Here is a 23,724-nt window from a genome sequence, read left to right as displayed (position 1 = left end):
CATCATTATACACGAATTGTGATTTTTTTATTCTTTATTTATTTTATGATGTTAGGTAAATCTTCGCTCATAAAAGATAATACGTCGCCCAATAAAACATTCTCGTAAAAGAAGTAGGTGTATATACATGGGATATGCAAATAAAATATAATAAATTCCGAGAAAAGTGATTCAAAAACCGATTGAAAATAAAATATAAACAGATGAACTTAACAAATGTTGGGAGAATAATATTAAAAACAAATGTATATTTCAATAACGAATTAATGTCTTTAATGCGTATGCGTAATTAAGAAAAACACGCAAGAAGTTTTTCGATCGTCATATTTTTTTCTACAAACGACATACTATTTAAATACACGCACACACACACACACACACACACACACATATTATTTAAAATAATATTTGTATGCTTCTAATGGTCTAATGTGTAATGTCAATAATAAACGAAACGTACGGTTTCAATAGATTTAATTGCCACTAAAGGACCACCTACCATTAATAAGTAATGTTTACATATTATTATACCGTCTCGCATCTCACTCGGGGCCGGCAAACACAGTTGATACAGAGAGGAGACGTGAATTGGAGTAATGACAATAATATCCGTCTGGGGGGTCCAATTTCATTTAATTTATAAAAATGAAAGACGCTAACAATGGTTGATGGACAATATGCACTTGAACACGCGTTAAAACAATGCAGTTATGATACACGAACGTACCGCCGATTGATGCGCATTTAATTGTCGTAATTAAACGATCCTATATGGCTATATGTAATATCGGGATGCACCTTCCGAAATGTATAATAACTATAATATAATAGTCACCACTCGCTGAAGATGCAAGAAAATTTCATTTGTTGTATGACACAATTCGTTTATGATACTAACAAAATATTTTTATCATAGTATATGTTATACGCAATGTACGAATTCCAAAATGGAATCATAGCGGGCTTATATATTCGTATGCTATAAACAGTATAAGCGCATTGAACAAATCATGTACTGTGTGACAACTTAACATGAAAATGATTATGGTGACAATAAATGATGAACTCGGTACCTGTATAGTTTATCGTGTAAATACGGAAAAACAATAATGGCAACAACAACTTAAAAACCTGTAGGAAAAAAGTTCTTATCTCAGCGGAGAGGCAAACAGCATGAAGATAAAGAAGAAGAGGAAGTAGAAGAATAAAAAAAAATTCAAAATAACATCGTTTTTTATTTTGTTATAACTGTCTATCTTCAATATAGACCACTTAACTCTGTCGGTTATTCAATCAGTCCCCGATACTTTCAGACACTGCAGTTCACCACGCAGAGTGAAAGGAAGAGAACTCATTAGACAAGTCCAGACGATTCTATTAACCGTGTTCATTCATGTCGTTCCCATCAAAATATATGTTGTCAACGTGTTTTTCGACATGTCCACCATATATACATATATGTAGTATGTACACAATATATACACACATACACAACACCAGTCGTCGTTAATACCGAATTGTAATTCATATTTCTTTACACGCGGCGCGCGCGTTTGTCAACGAACGCGACATGAAGCGGTTTTCACTATACATAAAAGCGACTACACACAAAAGTAATGGCGGTAAATCATATATACGAATAATAACTACATATGGGTATATATACAAATATGTATTTCCGAGTGAGGTGGGATGGTGGTGGTGTTGGAAAGAGAGAAATATGGTGAGAGAGAGAGAGAGAGAAAGGTTTGTTGGTTGCCGGGACAACGAGGAATTTTAATTATTACGATCAGGCTTAAGGGGGCAAGCGTCGCTGGTGCGACCCATACCCGCAGTGTTACCAACGGCAACGGGGAATGGTGCCGACTGGTACGGGAAAAAAGGGGTGGGTGTATATATATACATAAATATATGAGGAGAGAAGGATAAAAATATAACTAATTCCAAATGTCCATTTGAATCCCACAGCCACAGCCACATCCTCGCTCGCTATCTCTCTTTTTTCTCTATCTCCCTATATCCTGTTATTTATATATATATATATAAACGTGTATATGTATTATCAACGCATAAATTAAACGAAGTTTTTTATCTTGTGTATATAGAGCGAAAAGAAAACGTAGTCGAGTATCAAAATTGAAAAAAAGAAAAAAATGTATCAAATAAAATGTTACTATTTCGTTTCGTATGCTAAATTGCAATTCAAATAATAATAATAATAAAAAAAAACAACGAATTCAACATAGCAACGGTCTAATAAAATATGGTTATCCATTACAAGTGAACTCGATAAAATTACATTTACATATTTACTGGAATTACATCGACTATTTTAATAAAATTAATATATTAAAATTAATTCAATTTTTTTTAAAGAGAGAAAGAGAGCTGTATAATTTAAAGTAAGTTTATTTTATATAGAAAAATATAACGTTAACACTTAGATAGGTTAATGGCCAGAAATATTAAATGTAAATATGACGAAACCCGCAAACCTGTAAGTATATAGGCACCTCATATATTCCAGTAATGTAAAAAGTATGAATTAATTATAAACAACAAAAAGTTTTGTACTAAGTATAATTAGAAGAAGTATAATATGATTGTTAAACAGAAATCTCAGTTTTTATATTTTCACGTTGACTATCTTCCTCTCTTTCGCTGATCGCACTCCATACCTAATAATTATAATTTACCAACCGAAATGGGAGAGTGTAAAAAAGCATAAAGGTTTAATAATTTCCATTGAGTTGGTATAAAATGAATTTTAATGCTCAAAGAAAAGCTCGACAGAGTTTTCGCTCCACCCCTCAAGACAAGATGAAGGACGTGAATACATTCTGAACACCTGGTACTCCATGAAAGCGCCATAGCAGCAGTGGCGGTGATAGTGGTAGAAACGGCTAATTGTTATGCAAAATTTAATTTCAAACGAAAATTTACCTTTTATACAAGAGGGCCCTTTAATTACCCCTTTTTACGACAAGTATACTGAACGCAACTGGGGCTACAGTGCACGAAGGAGGGTAGGTACGTCACTGCCACCAGTTATACACAACTCGGGCGTTTTTAATTAGGTCTCGGTACCGACTCGTTTCACTGAAGGAAACTTTTCTGCGACAAACATCCGTATCCAAATGGATAAATTACACTGCTAGTTTATTCTCCCTTGGCGAACAAAATTAAATTTCAGAAATTCTCTCGCGTGCCATAATAAAACAAAGAATTCCAAACAATGACAATTCTACTGGAACAACACGTGTCCCATGGAAGTTAATACCGGAATTTTAACAGCACAGTAAATGTTGTTCCTTGCGTTTAAAATCAACATTTTGTGATTCAACAATGGTTCAAACGTAGATACATTTAAATCGGACACAAAGCAGTACGCATCAAACAATGATTATACATATTTATACGTTATGGAATATCTATAATGTAATACGTTTTGACGTATTAGTATACACATTTTCCAATTAAACGTTTTGAACTGACGTAATTTCGAAAACGTGCGTTGATAATAATTACTATTTTATAGGTAGAAACGTTATAATATAGTTTATTCGTTTCTTTATACACGTCATAATAAATCACCATGCATGCAAACACAACCAAACACGTGGAAAATGTTTACTCAAACAAGTTATATGTATGATGTAATTATAATTTAGAGTCCGGACATTAAAATCCATGTATTAAATTATTATTAAGAAAAGTAAACATTTAACAATTAAGCATTTTTAGTAAATAGTGTAATAGTTTAATACACATTACTTAAAACGTATTGGAGAAAATCGTAGGATTATATTCAAAGTTTAATGATTGAAATGTATTAACTTACCGTTAGATGTTGAAATAACCACGCTCGGAGTATATTTGTGGCCACTTTTGGGAATATACCTCTTTTCTTTTGGTTCTTTTTCCCACCACTGGGATCATCGTCATCCTCACCCGTACCATCACCACTGCCGACACTGGCATTACTCGCATCACCTATGTAAATAAAACAAAACATAACATAACGGTTCATTTTATTTTAATTACTATTATGCGTAAGTAACCAATGTCAAAAATGCAAATTTTACCTTTTATTTTTTAATAATAATCAAAAAAGAATTTTTTGTCAATATTATAAGAAGACATACTTAAAATTCGTGTATATTAAAAATAATATCGAATATAAAACACCAAAAGTGTTTTGACTTTTTTTAATTAAAAAAAAAAAATGAAAAGAGCCTACGGTTATAAATTCGTCTGTCTGCGCGTGCAATTGGTAATTTTACGGAAGTTAGGGGTCGTAGAGCTTGTAGCCTCCGCCGTTCACCCACGCCGGCGGCACTGGTGGTGGGTAAATGTGCACCGTCGCTATCAGATTCACTACAGAAGGTGATCAATCACTGCTACCCACCCCTTCATCAATCCTACAGCCTTTCTCCTTCTACTCACTTTGCCAGCCAGAATACACACGCATACATATACATATTATATATATATATGTAAACTTATACACACACCCACACACAAGCGCACAATCAAAACAATATCTCTGCCCATACTCTGTTCTCCCTTATGGTATGTATATATATATACACACCTTTTACCGTTCCACACAAGTCGTGGTGACGGTGGATAACATTATATACACGAACGATAAGGGACCTCTACCACCCCCACCTTCCACCAACACCACGTGCATACGTGGCTAGATGCTGCAGAACATTTCCAAGAGAACGTTTTATTCGAATACCGTTTTTCAATAAAAAGCTGAACAATTTTTCAGCTGCAGGGACGTACATATTTTCACAGTAACAAATAAAACCAGCCAAATTTTAATAATTAAGCTACGTAAAAATTTAATTTTAATTAGTTTTAACAACGATAACGACGAGAATTGAGACATTTTATTGCACGACAGGAATAATTGTATTTAAATTCGCCAACGTATATAGTATTATAAATGTACGTAAATATATATATATATATATATATATATAAATATATAAAAAAAAATGACAACAAAACCAAAATGCGCATTCATTGCGTTGTTTTAATGTTGACTGTAGATAAAGCAGCTACGCTGCACACTGCGCCAGATAAGAAATAGTTGGTGGTTGGGGACATAAACATATTATACGGCTGCATATAATATAGCATAGAGTGTGTAATGACTCATACACACTAAATAAACAACAGTAGTGGTATAGTGGCGGTGAGGAGTAAAAACTGTTTATCTAATGGGTTTAGGTGTTTGTTTGTATTTGATTGGATTACAATATTATATCCGAGGGACTGACCCCCTAAACACATTAGGAAGGAAGGGTTATCTCTCTCGACCGCGCGTCGTTGTGGCGGACCCGTCGTCCCGTATCATTGTCAGAGTTCAACTTTTGAATTCGTAATTTATTATAAGTTAAGCTGCAGCACCATGCGTGTCCCCTCCTAATGTGTTTTTGTTGCACGTCAATTAAACACGGGATTTTGGTCATGACGATTTTTTTCTTTTTAAGTGTTCTATTTTTGAATTCAAACTTAAAACTATGGCGTTGAATCGAATTTATTTAATATTAATTTACCTTCCTACACAATATATAATAATCTATATAGGTAGGTACTTCCTGCTCATTTTTAATTGTTCTGAATCGAATACGTTAATAATCATCATTCATTAAATATCGATTAGCTCACCTGATATTAAAAAAATTAATAAACAATCAAATAGGAATATTTCCTTTACGGATAACTTACTAACCTATACATGTTGATGTTTTACGTTATAAGGATTGGTCAAAGAAAATGGGCGGCGGCATATTAAACAGACAAGAGAAAACGAGTTTATGGACAACGACTTTAAACGAAGCAGCCATTAAAACTAAAAAAGAAAATAACAAGTAATGAAATCGAACTCAGTGCACAACATGAGATTACATACATGTAAACGTATAAAATATTAATATAAATATTACATCACGACCTTTATGAGAATGATTGACTATAATGAGTTTAAATTGTAAATATAGGTAGGTATAGTGCAACCGCAATGCTGCGTACAATAACTAATGGGTAAGTATAGTTAGATATAATTCAAAATGTTATAAGCTAGTTATTCTCACTGAATCTGTAAACACTATGTTGAATAATAACCATTGTAAGTTGTACAGATATTAAATTATATAAACGGTATAATATAATATAGTAAAATAATAATAATAATCATAATAATCTTAATCGTGGTCTAAAAGAATTTACCAAAGGGTTTAGCGACATGAAATATAAGAAAAAAATCTCAACCCCTGAGGTCCATACTAAAAAATAAAATAATAGCGTTAAAAATTACTTGAAAGTCTTATAAACGGAATATTATTGTAATACATCAACGTTAATGTCGAGAGAGAATTAACCACAAAAATATGATGATAATGATGATGATGATGACGGTGGTGGCGGTGCCTTCGAGATGAAACAAGTTAAAAAAAAAACAACAACAACGAAAATAACATAATGAGAGAGAGAGAGACAGAGAATCTGGCCACCAACACTATATAATATGATTAAGGTCAAAAAATGCCTGCAGACCGACAACGACCCCGACTATAATGGAATATATTATAAACGTGCGACCAGCGAGTTTAATAATTTGATGTAAACCATCTATGGCTATAATAAAGATTAAAGAATGTATTTTATATAGGTACGCTACATCATATATGAATATAAAATGAATCGATACATTTTCAATGATGGAATTGACGCCAATCGCATAACATTCTCAGAAAAATAAATATGTTTTCAATTTTGTTATTTGCAATGATTGTTTACTCAAATGTATTTATATCATACAACAACTAATCAAAAAAAAATCATAAATACATTAACGAATATTACTCTAAAACATAATATTTTAATATGATAACGTTGTACTAGCATGCACCTATATTAAAAAAACGTCTAGTGAACTACTGCAATCGAACAATTAGAACGAGGAAACGTTTGTTATATGATGGACATTTTTCTTGGGAATGCTTTACATAAGATGATAATAATGCACCAAATTCGTAATTATAAGTGTATGAATATGTTTTCGATTTTATATTGATTGTAAATAATTCTCTGTATCAAAATAATGAATAATAGCCATTACTTTTTGGTAGAGGAAAACCAAGGATGTACCTTACGGTAAATATAGTTGTAAATTATTATAGTCATAATTAGTAATATTTGGATTTTAATTAAAAATAATGAAAGAGAAATGTTGATAAAAATGATTTGTCTATTATTTGAACGTTGAGCTATAATAGAATTTATGCATATAGAAATAAGTAATGGCTACAGAATGATATTACTTCTAAAATACGAATTAAGAAAAAATACGAAAACAAACACATTTCGGACGAAATGACATCAGTTTACTAATTAAATATGATAACATATCCTCTCTATATTATTATAGGGACCAGTCCAAAACATTGTCCTATAACTCCTACAATTCTAACCGTGGGAACAAAATGTCTCTTTTTTCGTAAATAAATTTAATATAAGCCCTGACAGTGTTTATTTTATATTTTTTCTCCAACCTAAGATAACTACAATATTATTTGATATAGTATTATAGTTAACGAAAACCGAAACGAGAATAAGGGGGTGACCAGCGTTCGTTCATTTCCTGGCTGTCACCAACACACCTCCGTTTTACCAGTGGTCCGGTGCGCGCAACTATACACCTCCATTCCGCACACACAATCACCCTATTCCTACCCTTATTGAATGGTATAATATATATATATATATGTATACTATAATTGAGACCTCCTCACTTTATGGGCTGTTTTTGATATCATCGTCGTCGTTGCCGTTGTCAGCCTGAAAACGGTACGCGGGCAACCAACCCACGTAGTAGCTGTCACATGCAGCAAGTATAAAGAGAAAATAAGTACAAACGAAAAAAAGTTCCGTCGGTTGCGGTTACAAGTACCTACCGCTAATCGTATTTTCACTTCTTTCTAGCCCTTTACATATTACATGATACATAAATCTCAACATCTGGATATTTCCATACACATCTATATGAGTTACCGGTACATTCCACAATGGTCATCTTTATTTTTTTGGCGGCTGTGTATGACAACAAAATATTGACATTCGAGCATTCAAGCAATATTTATTTATTTTATTAACATAGGTATCACATTCATCTTATATCGTTATTATCGATACATAGATATTTTAAATTACAACATAATCTATATAAACCATATATAATATAAAATTATTCTATTAAAAAAATAACATATTCTCGAGGTCAATAACGATCACAACTTCCATCCTATATTATATTATAATGGTGTTTTTTAGACGAATGTTTCATGTTTCTTTAAGTTCATGTTCAAAGTTTCTACTTATATGTTGATTGGTCAATCAATCTCTTTTGGGATATACGAAGCAACAGCAGTAATTGGCTCCTTCGAGACCAGCTGGACCCCACTACCACAAATAGTTATTCCTTAGGGGGTTTATTATTATCGTTATTCTGTATATATCTTATAACCATCGCTAACACAACCATCTTTACACCATTATTACAATACCTAATCCAGTTTTAAATAAAAAATAATAATGTAACTCACGCGTACTTTAGATATAGGTACCTCTGAATCTGATAGGTTACCTATCGTTACTTAATACTACTAACCTTATCTATTTATATAACAATAAAATAATTCGTGAAATACTACTTAACAACTTATGATACTCGAAATATACAAACTAAAATAAAATAGAAAGATATTTTATCAATACTTGTAGGAGTTTGAAACAAACAAAAATATTAACACTCCATTGGTAAACAATAAACATTAAACGTATAGTAACACGATGTGCCTACAAATAATAGGTACGTATAAATATAAATTTATCTGACTTTCATATATTTATCTATTTTTTGCTCATTTATTAGGTAACTATAAATACAATTGTATCAAAATATTTAATAAGTATTCAATAGGTTTCGTATTTCATTCTGAATGAAAAGTTGACGTCAGAAGATATTTTAATTGATATCGCGTATACACGTGCCCTACGCAGTTAACAAATATTTTCAACGAAATGTATGCGGAATAAAAATGGCAAGACAGACATTATATCGTCGCCGACAACTAAAATAATATATAATATATATATATATACCAGAGAGAGATGGATGGCTGCCTGGTTGACTGCATCGCAACGCACGGCGCTCGCGCGGTCCAGGTTTTCCATGGCAACGACGACTACGAACATTGGCAAACCGGGAAATGTTTCCACACTCATACCCGCTCACTCACTACTCGACCATCCCTCTCTCCTTTACATCCTCTATTACCCCTGATACTTTTTGACAGGGGTTTTCCATTTTTTTTTTTTTATTTATTTAATAAAGGACACAACAAACCTAAACGTACACGTCAAATGCTCATTTTAGTGGCGATCCTGTACAAACCCTTATTGACGGCCAGTAAATACCTTAACTCATGGCCATTTATATATTTAAAAAACCCGTCATTAATGGAGAACCTAACCAGTAACCTATTAAATTTGGAATAAATGTGAATACAATTTATTTTATATGTGGGTACTTACACGAGTTGTAATCATTTGGACTACCGCCGAGGAACACAGATTGATACAGAAGACCGCGTTTCGCCGCTTCTGCAGCTGATGCCGCTCGCGCGTCTAGTGGTGGAGGCCAATCTCGCCTTTGACACCATTTTCCTGAAAATACGAACAATCGGATTACATTAACATTGATTTTACTACAAATAAAACAAGCAACATTGTACTAAATATATGCGACGAATAAACCGAATAATAACGTTGAATTAATAGTAATACATTATAATTCAAGAACAAAAAAATCTAAATTTGTAATAATAATACGAAATATCACTTAATCTGACTAAATAATATTTTTAATAATCTTTAAGTCTGTGTAACATATATTGGTATAGGTATGTGTAAGTATATAGATGTGCCTGTGTGTGAAGAAAGAATTAAGTCGGACAAGACAACCTATAATTTTAAAACTGGTATTTTTAAACGCGTAAAACGTTGAAAAAAAATAATATCTGTCATGTCCATTTCGACTGTTACGAGCTGTCGTCCGAAGGGGTATTTATTTGTATTTATGGGAGGAGATTTCGAAAGCGATAATTACGAGTTTGGAAAAAAATCTATTAAAACCACTACAATCGTATACATTATTTTATACTTACGGCGATGATAAAGAAAATACTTTTTTTATGTACCTATATTATATATTATATTTTATATATTATGTTGAGTGCGCACACTTTTGTGAGTGTGTACCTACTGTACATATATATATACATTAAAAATATGACATTTCTATGATTATTTATTTGTTTCGAATCAGTACCATCAATTATATTATTACATATATAATACAACACATCTACAACAATATACATAATACTATTTGACACGTATAACTTCGTGTTTTATATAGGTACATTATAATAATAGACTTATAGCCTATATAGGTATAACTGAGAGGCGATTGGTTTACGTCATATATATGCAGTAGATATCATACATATATTATATAAAGATATAATTGATTAAACGCGTATCGAAAATCGATAATTATATATTAGCATGCTAAAACCTAAAAACGTTTTGTTTCGACGTCATTTTAATTGAAAAACATTCTATATTATAACCGAAACGATCGGCAGTGATGACTTTTCAGAAAGAAAAAAAATCCGGTCACGTCATGACTTTGTATTGCCAGATGTCGTGTATTTCGTTGTACACTGAATACAAAATGTGCCATCACCCGTCATCAAATTTTATATGCACGTGCGTGAACAACACGCCGTTTATTATTCTACAACAAATAAGGCCAAATGTGTTTATTCTGTAAAATTTTATCATAGAGAGCGTATAGAACACGACTTTGCGTACGACGATGTCTGAAACGATATTATACCGGTACGCGCAATATTTCAAATCCACAATAAGAACAAAAAACAATTGACCTCCACATATTTTTACATTATATATGTAGCGTTTCGCTCTCGAATACCTACCAAAAATTAAAATAATGACATATTGGATTTGTGTTCATAGCTGTATAAGAATCGAATGGAATCGTACAATATTCCACGTGGAATAATTCACGTTCGGAAAAAAACGTTCTAAGCAATATTGATTGAGAAAAATAATTCAACGGAAAATATTTAAATCATTATAAATAACGATGTAATATAATATTTATCATTGTTATTATTATTACCTTTTGAAAGTTTAAAGATTAACATTTTTCAAAATAAAATACATCAAAATTCCCTCTAGGCGGTTACAACAACCTCCGCCGAGTCAACCGTTCTTAGATCTCCTCTTAGACTGCATGCAGGTAATCCTACTGCGGTGTCGACCTTCTATATATTTTTAAAAATATATTCCCATAAATCAATTTAGTATTTTTTGGATACAAAAATATGTATATATACGCATTATGAGCGGTTAAATTTTTACAGCGGGGCTCCATCGATTTGAAACGAGTAAAATCATAATAATAATAATAAAAACGCTCCAAGCTGTCAGTCGACTAAAAAAAGTGTGTGTGTGTGTACTGTGTACTCGTATACAGTATATTATGTTTATAATATAGTCGGATGATAGAAGTACAAAAATGATTTTAATAATAATATTATCATAATGTTATCATTATCGTTATTATTATTATTACTATTATTATCATTATTATTATATTATTATTATATCCCAATGGTACTGTAATGCGCGCACGTTACAATGATTGACAGGTGTTTTATTTTTCCGAGAGAGAAACGTAGAGAAAGACGTACGCGATACGTCCATGCGTCTCTCACACGCCAATCCAGGCACAGAGTACGGAGTCAAGAGGTCAAACTCATACTACCGGCTCGAGGAGGCAATGAAGAGTGGAATAAGTTCTGACAACGTGCACACGCGAAATAGACGCCCTCGTGACGACCATGATCACGACGACTGAGACGACTATACGCAATGATGATGATGTTCATCATTATAAAGATGACGGTGTAGTAAAGTTACGGGGCCGGAGCCAGCGCGCGATGGTAATAAAAATAATAATGATAATAATACATAATAAGAAGAAGAAGAAAAAGAAACGAAAATAATAACAATAATAATAATACGAACTAAAATTCATTTTCTTAAACGAGTTCCATTATTTCTACACGCGACGCATTACATATATTGGGTATAGTATGGTCGAAGTGTACAATATAATACGTACAAAGTGTATAAATGGCCCAGCAAACTGCGCATACGATGATGATCATACACGTCAACTGCAGCGAGTGTGCGGAATGTGTGGAGACCTCGACAAGACTAAGGAACGTTTACAAAGTTCACAAACTCATCGGACACACTATATAATATAAATATAATATATGTGTACGATATAATATACGTTTAAAAAACAGTGCATGTATAATATATTTTAATGTTTTCATTAAGAAAGAATAGAGACGCGACTGGTCACGAATTTTGGACATTTGAAAACTGTACTTGGCTATCGTCGTCGTCTCTTCGTAAGTATGATTCTCATAATACAATCTTTTTTTTTTGTCTGCATTCATAATATATTCTCCGTACAAAACGCTTAAGATATAATATACATTGTACACAATAAATTGTTATTCACAATATTTTATCTAGTATAATAATACGATGAACGCAATGAGACGAAACTCGCGCGCGGTACACAAGTTGCCAATTACGAGACGAAAGGCGATTTTTCGATTTTTCATTCCTCAACCAAGAAAAGAGATAAGATGTAAGATAAAATAAAAATAAAAGAATCAAAGCAAGAAAAACACAACCGCGGCATATTACATATATGGTAAGAAAAACTGTCTCCATTCTCTTTTGTATATACATACATATATTAATGTATAACTGCAGAGTAGACTCCTTTAGAAATTACCATACAATAATCGTCGCCGCTTTCGTTGCCGTAAACAGATTTTAACGAATAACATTATCTCACACACGGAGGTAATTACAACGCTATATTATTATAAGACGTTACTATATATAATAATAGATACTTAGCTATTATGTTGTTCGCACGAGTGACACACTATACGCGGCTATCGTGTATATAATAATATGATGATATAATTATTAATAATATAAAAATGTTAGGTGCATAGAAACCTTACAAGTGTTATATTCACGCACCACGTTTTCTTTTTACGTGTTATAATATGCAAGTATATTATGTATACACGTATCGGTGGTTCGTTCATATAATACATATAATGTATGTATTTTTAATTTGTAACGGCCGTACCGCAATAATTTTAATGTTTATTTGATGAATTTATTTTTTATACTTAAAAAATCAATAGAATGTGATGAAATTGTCAATTGCATAATATTATTTTATATCCGGAACTGCACCATTTCTACTGCCCCACACCACTAAAATATAACATATAAAGACGTGACACGTTATTATATTAATATATTATATCTTTTTGTTCACAGTAATATCAACGTGAAAATATTATTATTATATATATAAAATTACCATCATTCATCGTTTTCGTTCCACACAATTTCTTCCTAATTCTTACTATACGGCGTACCGACAATAATCACAATATATCCGGTTTGTAAACTCATATTATCACTTACAAATATATCTTTGTTCGATTAGTATCTACATTGAATACATAGGTCGTGGTACATATACCCTTCTATATTTTATGCGTGTAAATGCGTATTGTATACGAGATTCGGTCCAAGCATTACTACAGCACCAACACTGCAGATAACCACCGTCGCTGCCGAGTTAAATGAGCCATCACAGCCGGCTTTTAACATTTATATACGAGTTTTCTTTAATTCTATAAAGAAATAAAAATAATTCTCCGTGGTGGTAATCATGGGAATTATGTGTTTGTTTGTGTGTGTGTGTCATTTTTATTGTGTCCGTTACCGGAAGACACCCACCTATTTACTATATATACTGCCACGTCGACGACGATGATTTTCTCCACGGTTTTTCTCATCGCGTCGTGTCCTGTTTTGTCGTGGTAGAATAATCGCGGGTATACACACGCTTTAACAGCTTCCGGCGTTTCTAATACAATTTTTTATTTCAGTTGAGGTTGCGATCGAGGTGGGGAGATACATAGTATCTAATGTATATTTATTTCACGTCGAGTCGAAGATGATGCAAAAATAAATTGTATGATAAAAACCGCTAGAACTGCAACTTTCAGTCCTCGTGGAAAAATTTCAAAATTGACGATACTCAAAAGTGAATTCACACAAATTTAACAAACATAACTTTTTTCGAGTATATATTATATTATATCATGATAAGCGCATAAATTCTCGAGGAAATCTTATATTATAAAGAGTTTCATATGTTACTGCAATAACACGATTATGAGTTTTTTCATTAAATGTGATCGTTACTCTTTGTATTTATTATGTGTATTTATATATATATTATATTACGTATATACTATATATGTATATTATACGTACCGAAAATAACAAAAAAATTTTAATTTTCAATTTTTTTATGGTTATCTCTAAGACTACACCGTCTATATCATATTATTATAAATATTAAACCACGTGTTTAATTCTTTCATGATGTAGTATAATAAAAATATATATAATTGTGTTTTTGTTTTATTAATTCGTAAAAATGTATGGAAAAAGATATAATTTCGTGCTATGGATAAAAATATATTTAATAAACTGCCAAGAAAGATAAGAAAATTAAGGTTTAATCTCAAAATGTAGACCCTGTATAAAACTGAAACTGAAGTACTTTGTTTGGCCTATACTGACGTTAATAAGGGATATTAATGTTTCTTGTTTTTGCCGCAGTAGAAAATCCACTAACACCATCATATCGCAAATTCAATTACAGTTGATGGATTTTTGTTGTACAACGTATATATACATTATTAATATAAAATATATAATTTCCAATAGAAATTAAATATATTTGAAAACAAGAATAGACAAGAATTGAATCAATTAGGTACCTATATAATACCGTACGAGTAAAAAAAACGATATGAAACAATAATATTGAAGAAACTAATTTGAACTAAAAAATAATATATTATGAACATTAGAGCACGTTGATTCTACATTACATTTATTGTTAATCTATCCTAACCTTACGCAATATTGTTTATACAATAATATAGCCTATAGGTATTTATATAGGTAAATATAACTCTATGCTTTTCCTAATATGAAGAAATCATCTAATTTAATTTACGAAAGGTTAACCACCGAAATTGATAACAATGATATTAATAATAATAACAATAACAGTTATAATTCATAGTTTGAAGAAAAATTATATTATGATAATTGGAATGGTTAACAAAGCGATGATGATCGTTGCGTGATCGCGAGGTGTACAATTGCTCGGTCAGTTGTATCGTATCCTGTAATTACGTGCGTCTCCTCATCATAATACCGTAATGACATTAATCTTTTGACATGACGACTGCAAGGAAACACAGAGCAAAGCTACCAACTCCCTGTTGACGGCAGCGATTCGACAAAAATACGTCACGCCATTTATTATGGAGGCGGCTATGGTGAAACTACCAATTACCATTACATGCAGAGATAATAGGTACATAGTAGTGATGTAATAACTGTAATTGTTTATTTTACAATCGTAATTTTAGGGTACAATAAAGAGTGTCGTCGAAAAAAATACTCACTGGTAAGCTTGCGCCGTTTCCGCCCTCTATAAAAACGTTAGATGTATTATAATGTATTAACATTATACCCCCCCTCCACACTCACGTCAAGGTGAGAGATTGTCACAATATTAGAATAAATTTCGGTACATTTAAATAACTGTATGTCTGTACTCTGTATAGTGAATTTTTTTATTGAAAACTGAAGACGAATCAATAAATATATATTTATGATGGGGGTTAATTTACAATTTATCGGACTATCGAAGAAAAACAGAAGAGTTAATAAAGGATTCTCCATCAGTTCGTATACATAATGTATATAATATTATCATAATAACGGAAGTAAAATTAATTCGTGATTGTGCTGCGTCGCCGCACCGCTGTGCGAGCAGCGTGCGTATATCGCAATTAAGACCAATCGTTTTATAATCAAATATTAATTAAGAAAAAAACCATTGTCAATAAAATCGAAATCGATCGAGATTGTAATTTAAATAGCCGATTGTTTATGTTAATACAGTGATTTGGGACGTGTTGTGTTTCTGTACATCAAGTCTTCCCCCTCCAACCACTTGTATCAATAATAATAATTTATTATTATTAATAAATAGTAATATTGTGCCATATATAAATAATAATAATATGCAAAGCACAACGACGACAAGCGATCTCACGAGTTTTTCCACTTGTAAACAATACTGGGTAGACGTCGTGATGTTATTATATGTTATTATATGTATTATATTGTTATCCAATGGATTTTGTCACGCGACTTGGTCACACGAAAAAAAAGTCAATACTGTTTTCAGAAATCCCGAATAATGTTGTATTTTATTACCTTTGTTCTTTTTGAACTAAAATTTTGCTTATTCTTATTATTAAATCGGTTCAATTTTAATACATTACGTGTGCGTACTGCGTACATATATAATTTAAATTTTTATAGGTGTTGTACAATATTTTTATTGAGTTAACTAGCTGAAGTATATATACCTTAATGTATATTGGTGAGAGACTATATTATATTATGCCGCTACTGTTGGTATTACGAGGTAAAAAATATACGGAAGATGGTATCAACGCCTAATAATTATGATTATAATATATTCATTTCAAAATTAATTAAAATTTAATTATCGACAGTGAGTATCATGTAAAAATATGATGATTAAGCATCGACAATGCGTTATTTTTCCGGTTATAGTGGGCGTGCTCTTTCGATAATGTTTTTACCTGCGTGGTTTTTAATATTGTTGGTGAAAAAAGAACTGCTATAGGTACATCTAGGATGCGTCCGCTTTTTTTAATGTTACGTTTTATAATTTATTCGGCGTATATACCATGTAATATATGAAAATAATACAAATTAAAATGATCAATGTTTTATATCAAATATTCAAAAGAATATGGGCTTTTCTTTTAAAAAAAATATTCAGATAGCATGTACATAAGATTATTAAAATATAACGTAATTTATTGGAAATATGAAGAAAAAAAGGAAAGTAATCTTTATTATTTTTGGTATACTAAATAATAATGAAGAATCGTACGATGCATTACACGCGCATTTTTTATAAGACAAAATAGAGAAGAAGCGAGAAACGAATAACTAACTCACGGCCCACATTCGTTCGGATAACGAGAACGTAGAAATATTTCACCTCGACAAGTTTGTTTTTTTTACTTTTTATTATTTGCCCCATGTAGACTTTAATTTCAGCTCACGACAATCCCCTTGCCCCGGGGAAATATAATGGTATACATAATATAGACTACTACCACGTAAATGGGTCTTTTTTTCTTTCCATCATCCCTTCTCTAACGTCTTCACACACATACAAACACAATATGATTGCACATCGCATGCATATGTATATATATATATATATGTATAAACAATATACATATAAAACACGTATAGTGTATACACACTATATACATATTATATATATACATATATAAAATACTACGGCGCAACGGCGGTCACGAAAACATATAATTCGATAAGTGAAAATATCGACTGGCCCCTGCTCTACTCTGCCACTACTGACACCGCTGCCCCGGCAAAAGCACTTAGAAAAAGAACAATGAAAAAACATAATCCAATCCATTCGCTTAATAAATTAAAGGGCGCTGACGGTGTTTTTTTTATACTTCTAAAAGCCTCTACAACGTCGTTTTGGGCGTAATTCGTTTGGATCCATTAATATTATTGTATTCTCTATAAATATATTATATACATAAATATAATTTTATAAGAAAATCTAAGACACGGCGTTGAATTTGTCTAATGAATATTAGTATTAATGATTTAAAACAAACATAACTTAAAAATTGTAAACAGAATGAGTCTATTTGCCCGAAAATATAAAAATATTATATTATATTTAACAAATTTATGCATAACACGATGTAGTATAATATAATAATAATATGTGCATTTAATATTATGAAGTCGAGAATATATTTAATTTGTGGGTAGGGACGTCGTTATACGTTTAGGCGCATCGAATCAAGTAAGTCATAAAAAAAATACAATCGATTTAAAAACGTCAATTCGTCAAGATAAATAAGCTATAAAAACAGATTAGTCAATAACGATAAACAACAAATACCTACTATACAGAAAGAAAGTTGCACGCGTATAATATGACGAGTATTGCAATCAATTTAAGGGCGTGCGAGCAATCCCACTGCAGAAAAAAATAAAATAAAATAAACCAAAAAGGGGGATTGCCGCACAAGTTGATTGACTTAAACGCAGCTTTGTTCTTTTAACCATGGAACACACAGCATGTAGTCACACAAAGCGGAAAACCACACATTACGAGTATATATACCTTTATGGATAGTACACGCGAAGGTATACAAAATGAATGCATGTGGATTTTTTTAGTATTTTATTCAGCAGGCGAGGTAAAAAAAAAAATGCAAAACCGTACTTTTTATGAGAGGAGAAGGAAACGTGACTTGAACAGTCAAGACGGATTTAATGGAACTTTTCCATTGCGTCGTTGACGATAAAACCCCTGGTTGTATTATAGGTGCAATGTATATGTGATGACGATGATGGTGCGCGCGTGCAACGAAAGACCCAAGAAGCAAATATTCATTTTTGATCGAATAAAAATCCCGAATGTCGTATTAAATTAATATAATGTAAATAGTGTAATAAAAACACGGGCAAACATTTTTTGAAGTGTTGGACGGACATTAGACGAAGAAAAGTGCGTCGTTTACTTACCGCGGAATGTCTTATCACCGTAAAAGCGTTGATCGACTTTAATTGTACACTTACCCAATTCTGAAAAAAAAAAATCTTATTAATACGTTTGTTTTGAATATGGCTATGCGGTATTGTATAATCATTATAATGCATTATTCGAAAGTAATCAATTTTAATTATTAAAAAAATAAAAATAAAAATTGGTAATCATTTTAGTTTTTTTTTCTAAAGTAGCACCAGCAGTAGGTATAAATATTATTATGAGATCTACAACACTATATATACAGCGTAAGTAGTTGAAATGTAGGCGTGGTTATGGCCATGACGTAAGATAACAATCGCACTTGTTTCCACCATAGGACCACCGCGTTTTGTTCTATGTCTATATAATGATGGGCGTTGTTGTTTAACGCTATAGGTAAAACATAATTATTACCGTTATATTATTGTATATATAAGCGATATTCGAATGCGTTTGTGTGGCCGGCTGCACTATACGCAAATCCTCAACGCGCACGGCACTACGGCAGTATTGGTAGTACAAACCCACAACGAAATCAAAAATCGAAACTTGAACCCGATGTACTTATGTGATCTACTTAGGTTAAGACACATACGCATGTATAAATAAAAACTTAAAAGTCACGTATATACGTGTGTGTGTGTATATCTCGGAAGAAATATTTCCACAATTTGACCCTAACACTGCGTTGGACGGTTATATCGTGCGGCGAGAAAAGCGCCTGTCAACGTCGGAATATCGACATACCAGGGCGGCTGTTTTCATTTACCGTTTCGCTGTGGCGCTACATATTAGGAGAAGACTCTAGTCGAAAAGGTCAAAAAAACCTTAGGAAAAATAAATACGTGGCGACTCAATAACATACAATGGACGGCTAAAGGAATGCTGTCAGATCCAGATGTTATTTCAGTTAGCGTACAGAGCACTGTGCTGTGCCGTGCTGCTACAGTATCCCGCCGCGTTTTCTAAATCCCATAGGTTATACTTTCGTTTTCTCAATGTTGCATGTTTCCTCTCTTCTTCTTGTATTCTCTTTCTGGCGATGGGTTGATGGGTCATGTAGATAACGTTTGGTTTAACAATTATTATCATCATCCCATCGACTGTTGTACACTCACATATAAATGTATATATAATATAAGAGGAATGCAACATCGTTCGTGTCGATTCAAAAAGAATTTCTCCCACATTTTACAAAACAAACTAAGTAAAATAATAAACTAAACGAAAAGATATGTTTCGTCTCTAATACATGGAATGAAGAAATTGTGGAATAACAAAGACAACGGGACCTCTCAATAAAAATCGTCCTCCTATATATAGAAACCAAGTTCTGCATACTCGTTCGACACCTTATAATAAAGCCAGTGTGAGTGTGTGTATATAATATTTGTAAAACCAGTTTACAAGTCTCATGTTCGTTGTCGTCGTCGTCGTCATCGTCTCTTAAATATACACTCACATTTACATTCAACTGTTTGCATACTATATATATTATTATATGTATGTATAATGTATGTGAATATGCGTATAAAATAAATGTATATAGTTGCAGTTTTTTCTCTCTACTTCTCTGCCGTCTTTTTTAAGCAGATAAATGCACGTGTGTAATGTGTATAAATAGGCATATCTTATCATACGGTGCACATATTAATTGTATATAATATTATGATAGTACAGTCTAAAACACATCGTTGATGTCTTCTGTCTGTGAGTTTTTGGAAAATGTCACCTGTCATGCATGTATGTATTATGATAGTTATTTGTGCTATATTATAGAAAATATGCCAAATTCGTAAATCTAATAATATGGCAATACACAAAAGTGTTCAATTATATAGAAACGTACAAAAAAAATTTAAACAACCATTACATCCACTGTACAAATTATATTACATTCTCTTGCACCCCACCCCCTCTCACACGCACATACTATATATATCATAATATATTTATTGTTATATGGTTATATATATTTTTTAAATAAAATTATGAGAGAGGGCACAGAAAAATTAAAAACATTGTACAGCGAACGCGATTATTCGGCGCGGGCTATCCCTCCACTGTACAACCGGTTATGCGATATAATTTATTTCAAAAAATTAATTCGTTTCGTTTTTTTATACTTCTTACCCATGTATATATATATTTTTCCCCTGTTCATTCCATTTGATATTATGTTTTTAAAACGTCGTTCCCCAGACGTCTACGAAACGACAGGTGTTCCCTCCTAATACACACACACGCGTACAAATACATACACACACACACGTCATCAGACACAATGGGTCTCGCGTATAGTAGTTATGTTAATGTGTGTCCAATGATAAATCGGATTTTAAAATATTCCTGGATTTGATGTTGTTCAAGAATGTCAAACGAAAGCCCGCGTTGGTTCCCATAGGATATTTTTATTCAAACTCAAAATTAAAAATATTATTTACTAAGCTTGATATTGTAAGATTCAAATTAAATATAAATTCACAGTCACGCTGTAACGCAGACAATATCAAAAAAATGATTTAATTCACATTCCATGTTAATAATAATAATTATAAATCTTTTCTATGTAACAATGTTTTTCTGATGTAGGTGTACAAATGTACCTATTACAGCTTCATGATCGAAAAAGCACAAAAAAAAATAGAATTAGGTTAGGTGTTATTGTTATTAATATTATGAGATGCGGTAATATAAGTATTTATCATGTCCTACTTATAAACACACGTGGTCAATTTATTAGTCCTTAGAACATAATGACCCCCGGTTTATGGTAAAATAAATAAAAGTCAAGGTCACGGCATACAGTGTAAAATTATTATTACTTACAGAACACCGACGTATCAAACGAATCAATTTTAATATTATTTACTCATTTATATTAATAATAATAAATACGGTCTATAAGAACACGTTGATAGTTAATTATTATTCTTGAAATGTTATACTCTTTCCTTTTGCGTATAAAAATATAAGCTAATATATAAGCCGCTATATCATATTTCAGTATCTCATTATACCCGGCACGAGGCTCGATTTTTAATCTACGTATGTATTATAGATCATTCTCGTATGTATTTAATAATAATAATAAAAAAAAATCTTCGTCTATAATTATCAAAATATATTACATAATATATCTAGTATGTATGTAAAAAGTAAAATTTATTTTTATTTTCTAATTCTAATCATATTTATTATATAATGTTTTTTTTTCCATATAATTTTTTATTATTTTTATCGTCATTATTATTGATATAAATATAATAATACGCAAGATTTTTAATATTCTACGGTTTAACGCGGTTTTCCTCCGAAGAATGCATGAAATGACCATCATGTGTGTAACATTGTATACGTACTACACATTATGAAATATATATACCTATAGTATAAAGTATAATATAATATTCTGTACCTACTTATATATATACACGTATACACATCATCATGATGTATACGATTTTTTTCTATTATCTAGGTCTTTTTTTCATTCTTATTATTATGATTCCTGTTTTTTTTATAGAAATTTAACAGGTATTTTTTTTTATTATTATTATTATTTTTTGCTCATTGCTTTCCCTCATATGTGTGCGTGCGCGCCCGAACGCGTGAGGATATCTAAAGACGAAACTGGTGCAATTGCGTTTTTACGTGGACTACGGACCAAACCTGTCGCGTAACGAATTATGATTGTACTTTAAATATGTATGTAAGTATACAATATACACATGTACATATTATAATAGTTTCTATATTATCATAAACGCGTATAACACGTCGTTGTTAACGTCGATATCAATTTTATTATTTTTGCAAAAATATTCCCAGTTTTTTATAAACCACATATATTATATATTTAAATCGACAATATACCAATAATTTTCTGTTTTCCACTTACCACTCGTGTGGACTTATTTTAAATAAATTTCATAGAGGAGGACATACTATATATTTAAAAGGTACTCGAAAATAAATTTGTGTCCCATATTAGTTTTGTCCTACTGACATGCCAAAAAAACGAATTTATTATATAAGGTCGTTGTAGTCTACGGAATACACTTAAAAATAGTATTAGTAATAATTATACAGCGGTTCGAAACAGATTGATAAATATAAGTCTTATAAAAGACCAAAATAATATTACAAATGTAGTATTAAGATAATATTTAAATAATAATAAAATAAAAAATGCAGTCATGTAGATAATTTTAACTACTTTAATGGATATTTATTATACGACAATCGGTTGCAAAACAAGTAATATTTATCGATATTCCCTAACTTAATTTAACGACGACGGGCGGTGACAGCATTTAACATGTAATGTAATAGTATAGTTTTAATAAAAATAAACACCGCGGTGAAGGGGAAGATGGCATTACAACTGTTTACTATTGTGTATATTATATAGTCCCGAAATTCGTGTTGTTGATGGCGACCACGATTATGCAAATTCTATACTCGAAAAGAATGAAAGGAAATAATACAGCTGTAATGTACTTCTCAAGCAACGAGCACAACTCAAACATAATAATATTAAAATATTATATAAAGGGAGGGAAAAATAATGATATCGACCGATTCCGCGTAATATAAATGTATACATACTATTATAATATTATTTATTTAATATAAAACTTTTGTTTATTTTACGCAGTTCTAAGAAAATAATTAAATGTTCACTAACTTATAAATAGGTAGAATGTTCGAAATGA

The 23,724-nt window shown here is 31.6% G+C and overlaps 1 protein-coding gene across 3 annotated transcripts in view; it reads right to left on the bottom strand.

Moving 5' to 3' along the window:
* Positions 1-23,724, bottom strand: part of hth (Meis homeobox homothorax) — a 101,708-nt gene that overhangs the window by 37,962 nt on the left and 40,022 nt on the right. For 2 of the 3 annotated variants that reach the window (XM_015511417.2, XM_015511416.2), the window contains exons 8-10: positions 19,003-19,062; positions 9,613-9,744; positions 3,842-3,993 (exon numbers count right to left, since the gene is read on the bottom strand). In XM_015511417.2, coding sequence (XP_015366903.2) covers positions 3,842-3,993; positions 9,613-9,744; positions 19,003-19,062 — 344 coding nt within the window. The remainder of the gene's footprint in view (positions 1-3,841; positions 3,994-9,612; positions 9,745-19,002; positions 19,063-23,724) is intronic. The other variant, XM_015511419.2, reaches the window with a different exon arrangement.

Source organism: Diuraphis noxia, unplaced genomic scaffold, assembly GCF_037042655.1.
Source record: "Diuraphis noxia isolate RWA-SAM2 unplaced genomic scaffold, SU_Dnox_SAM2 contig0001, whole genome shotgun sequence".
Taxonomy (NCBI): domain Eukaryota; kingdom Metazoa; phylum Arthropoda; class Insecta; order Hemiptera; family Aphididae; genus Diuraphis; species Diuraphis noxia.
Note: the sequence above shows the minus strand (reverse complement) of the source record. Positions and strands in the feature narration are given on the sequence as shown.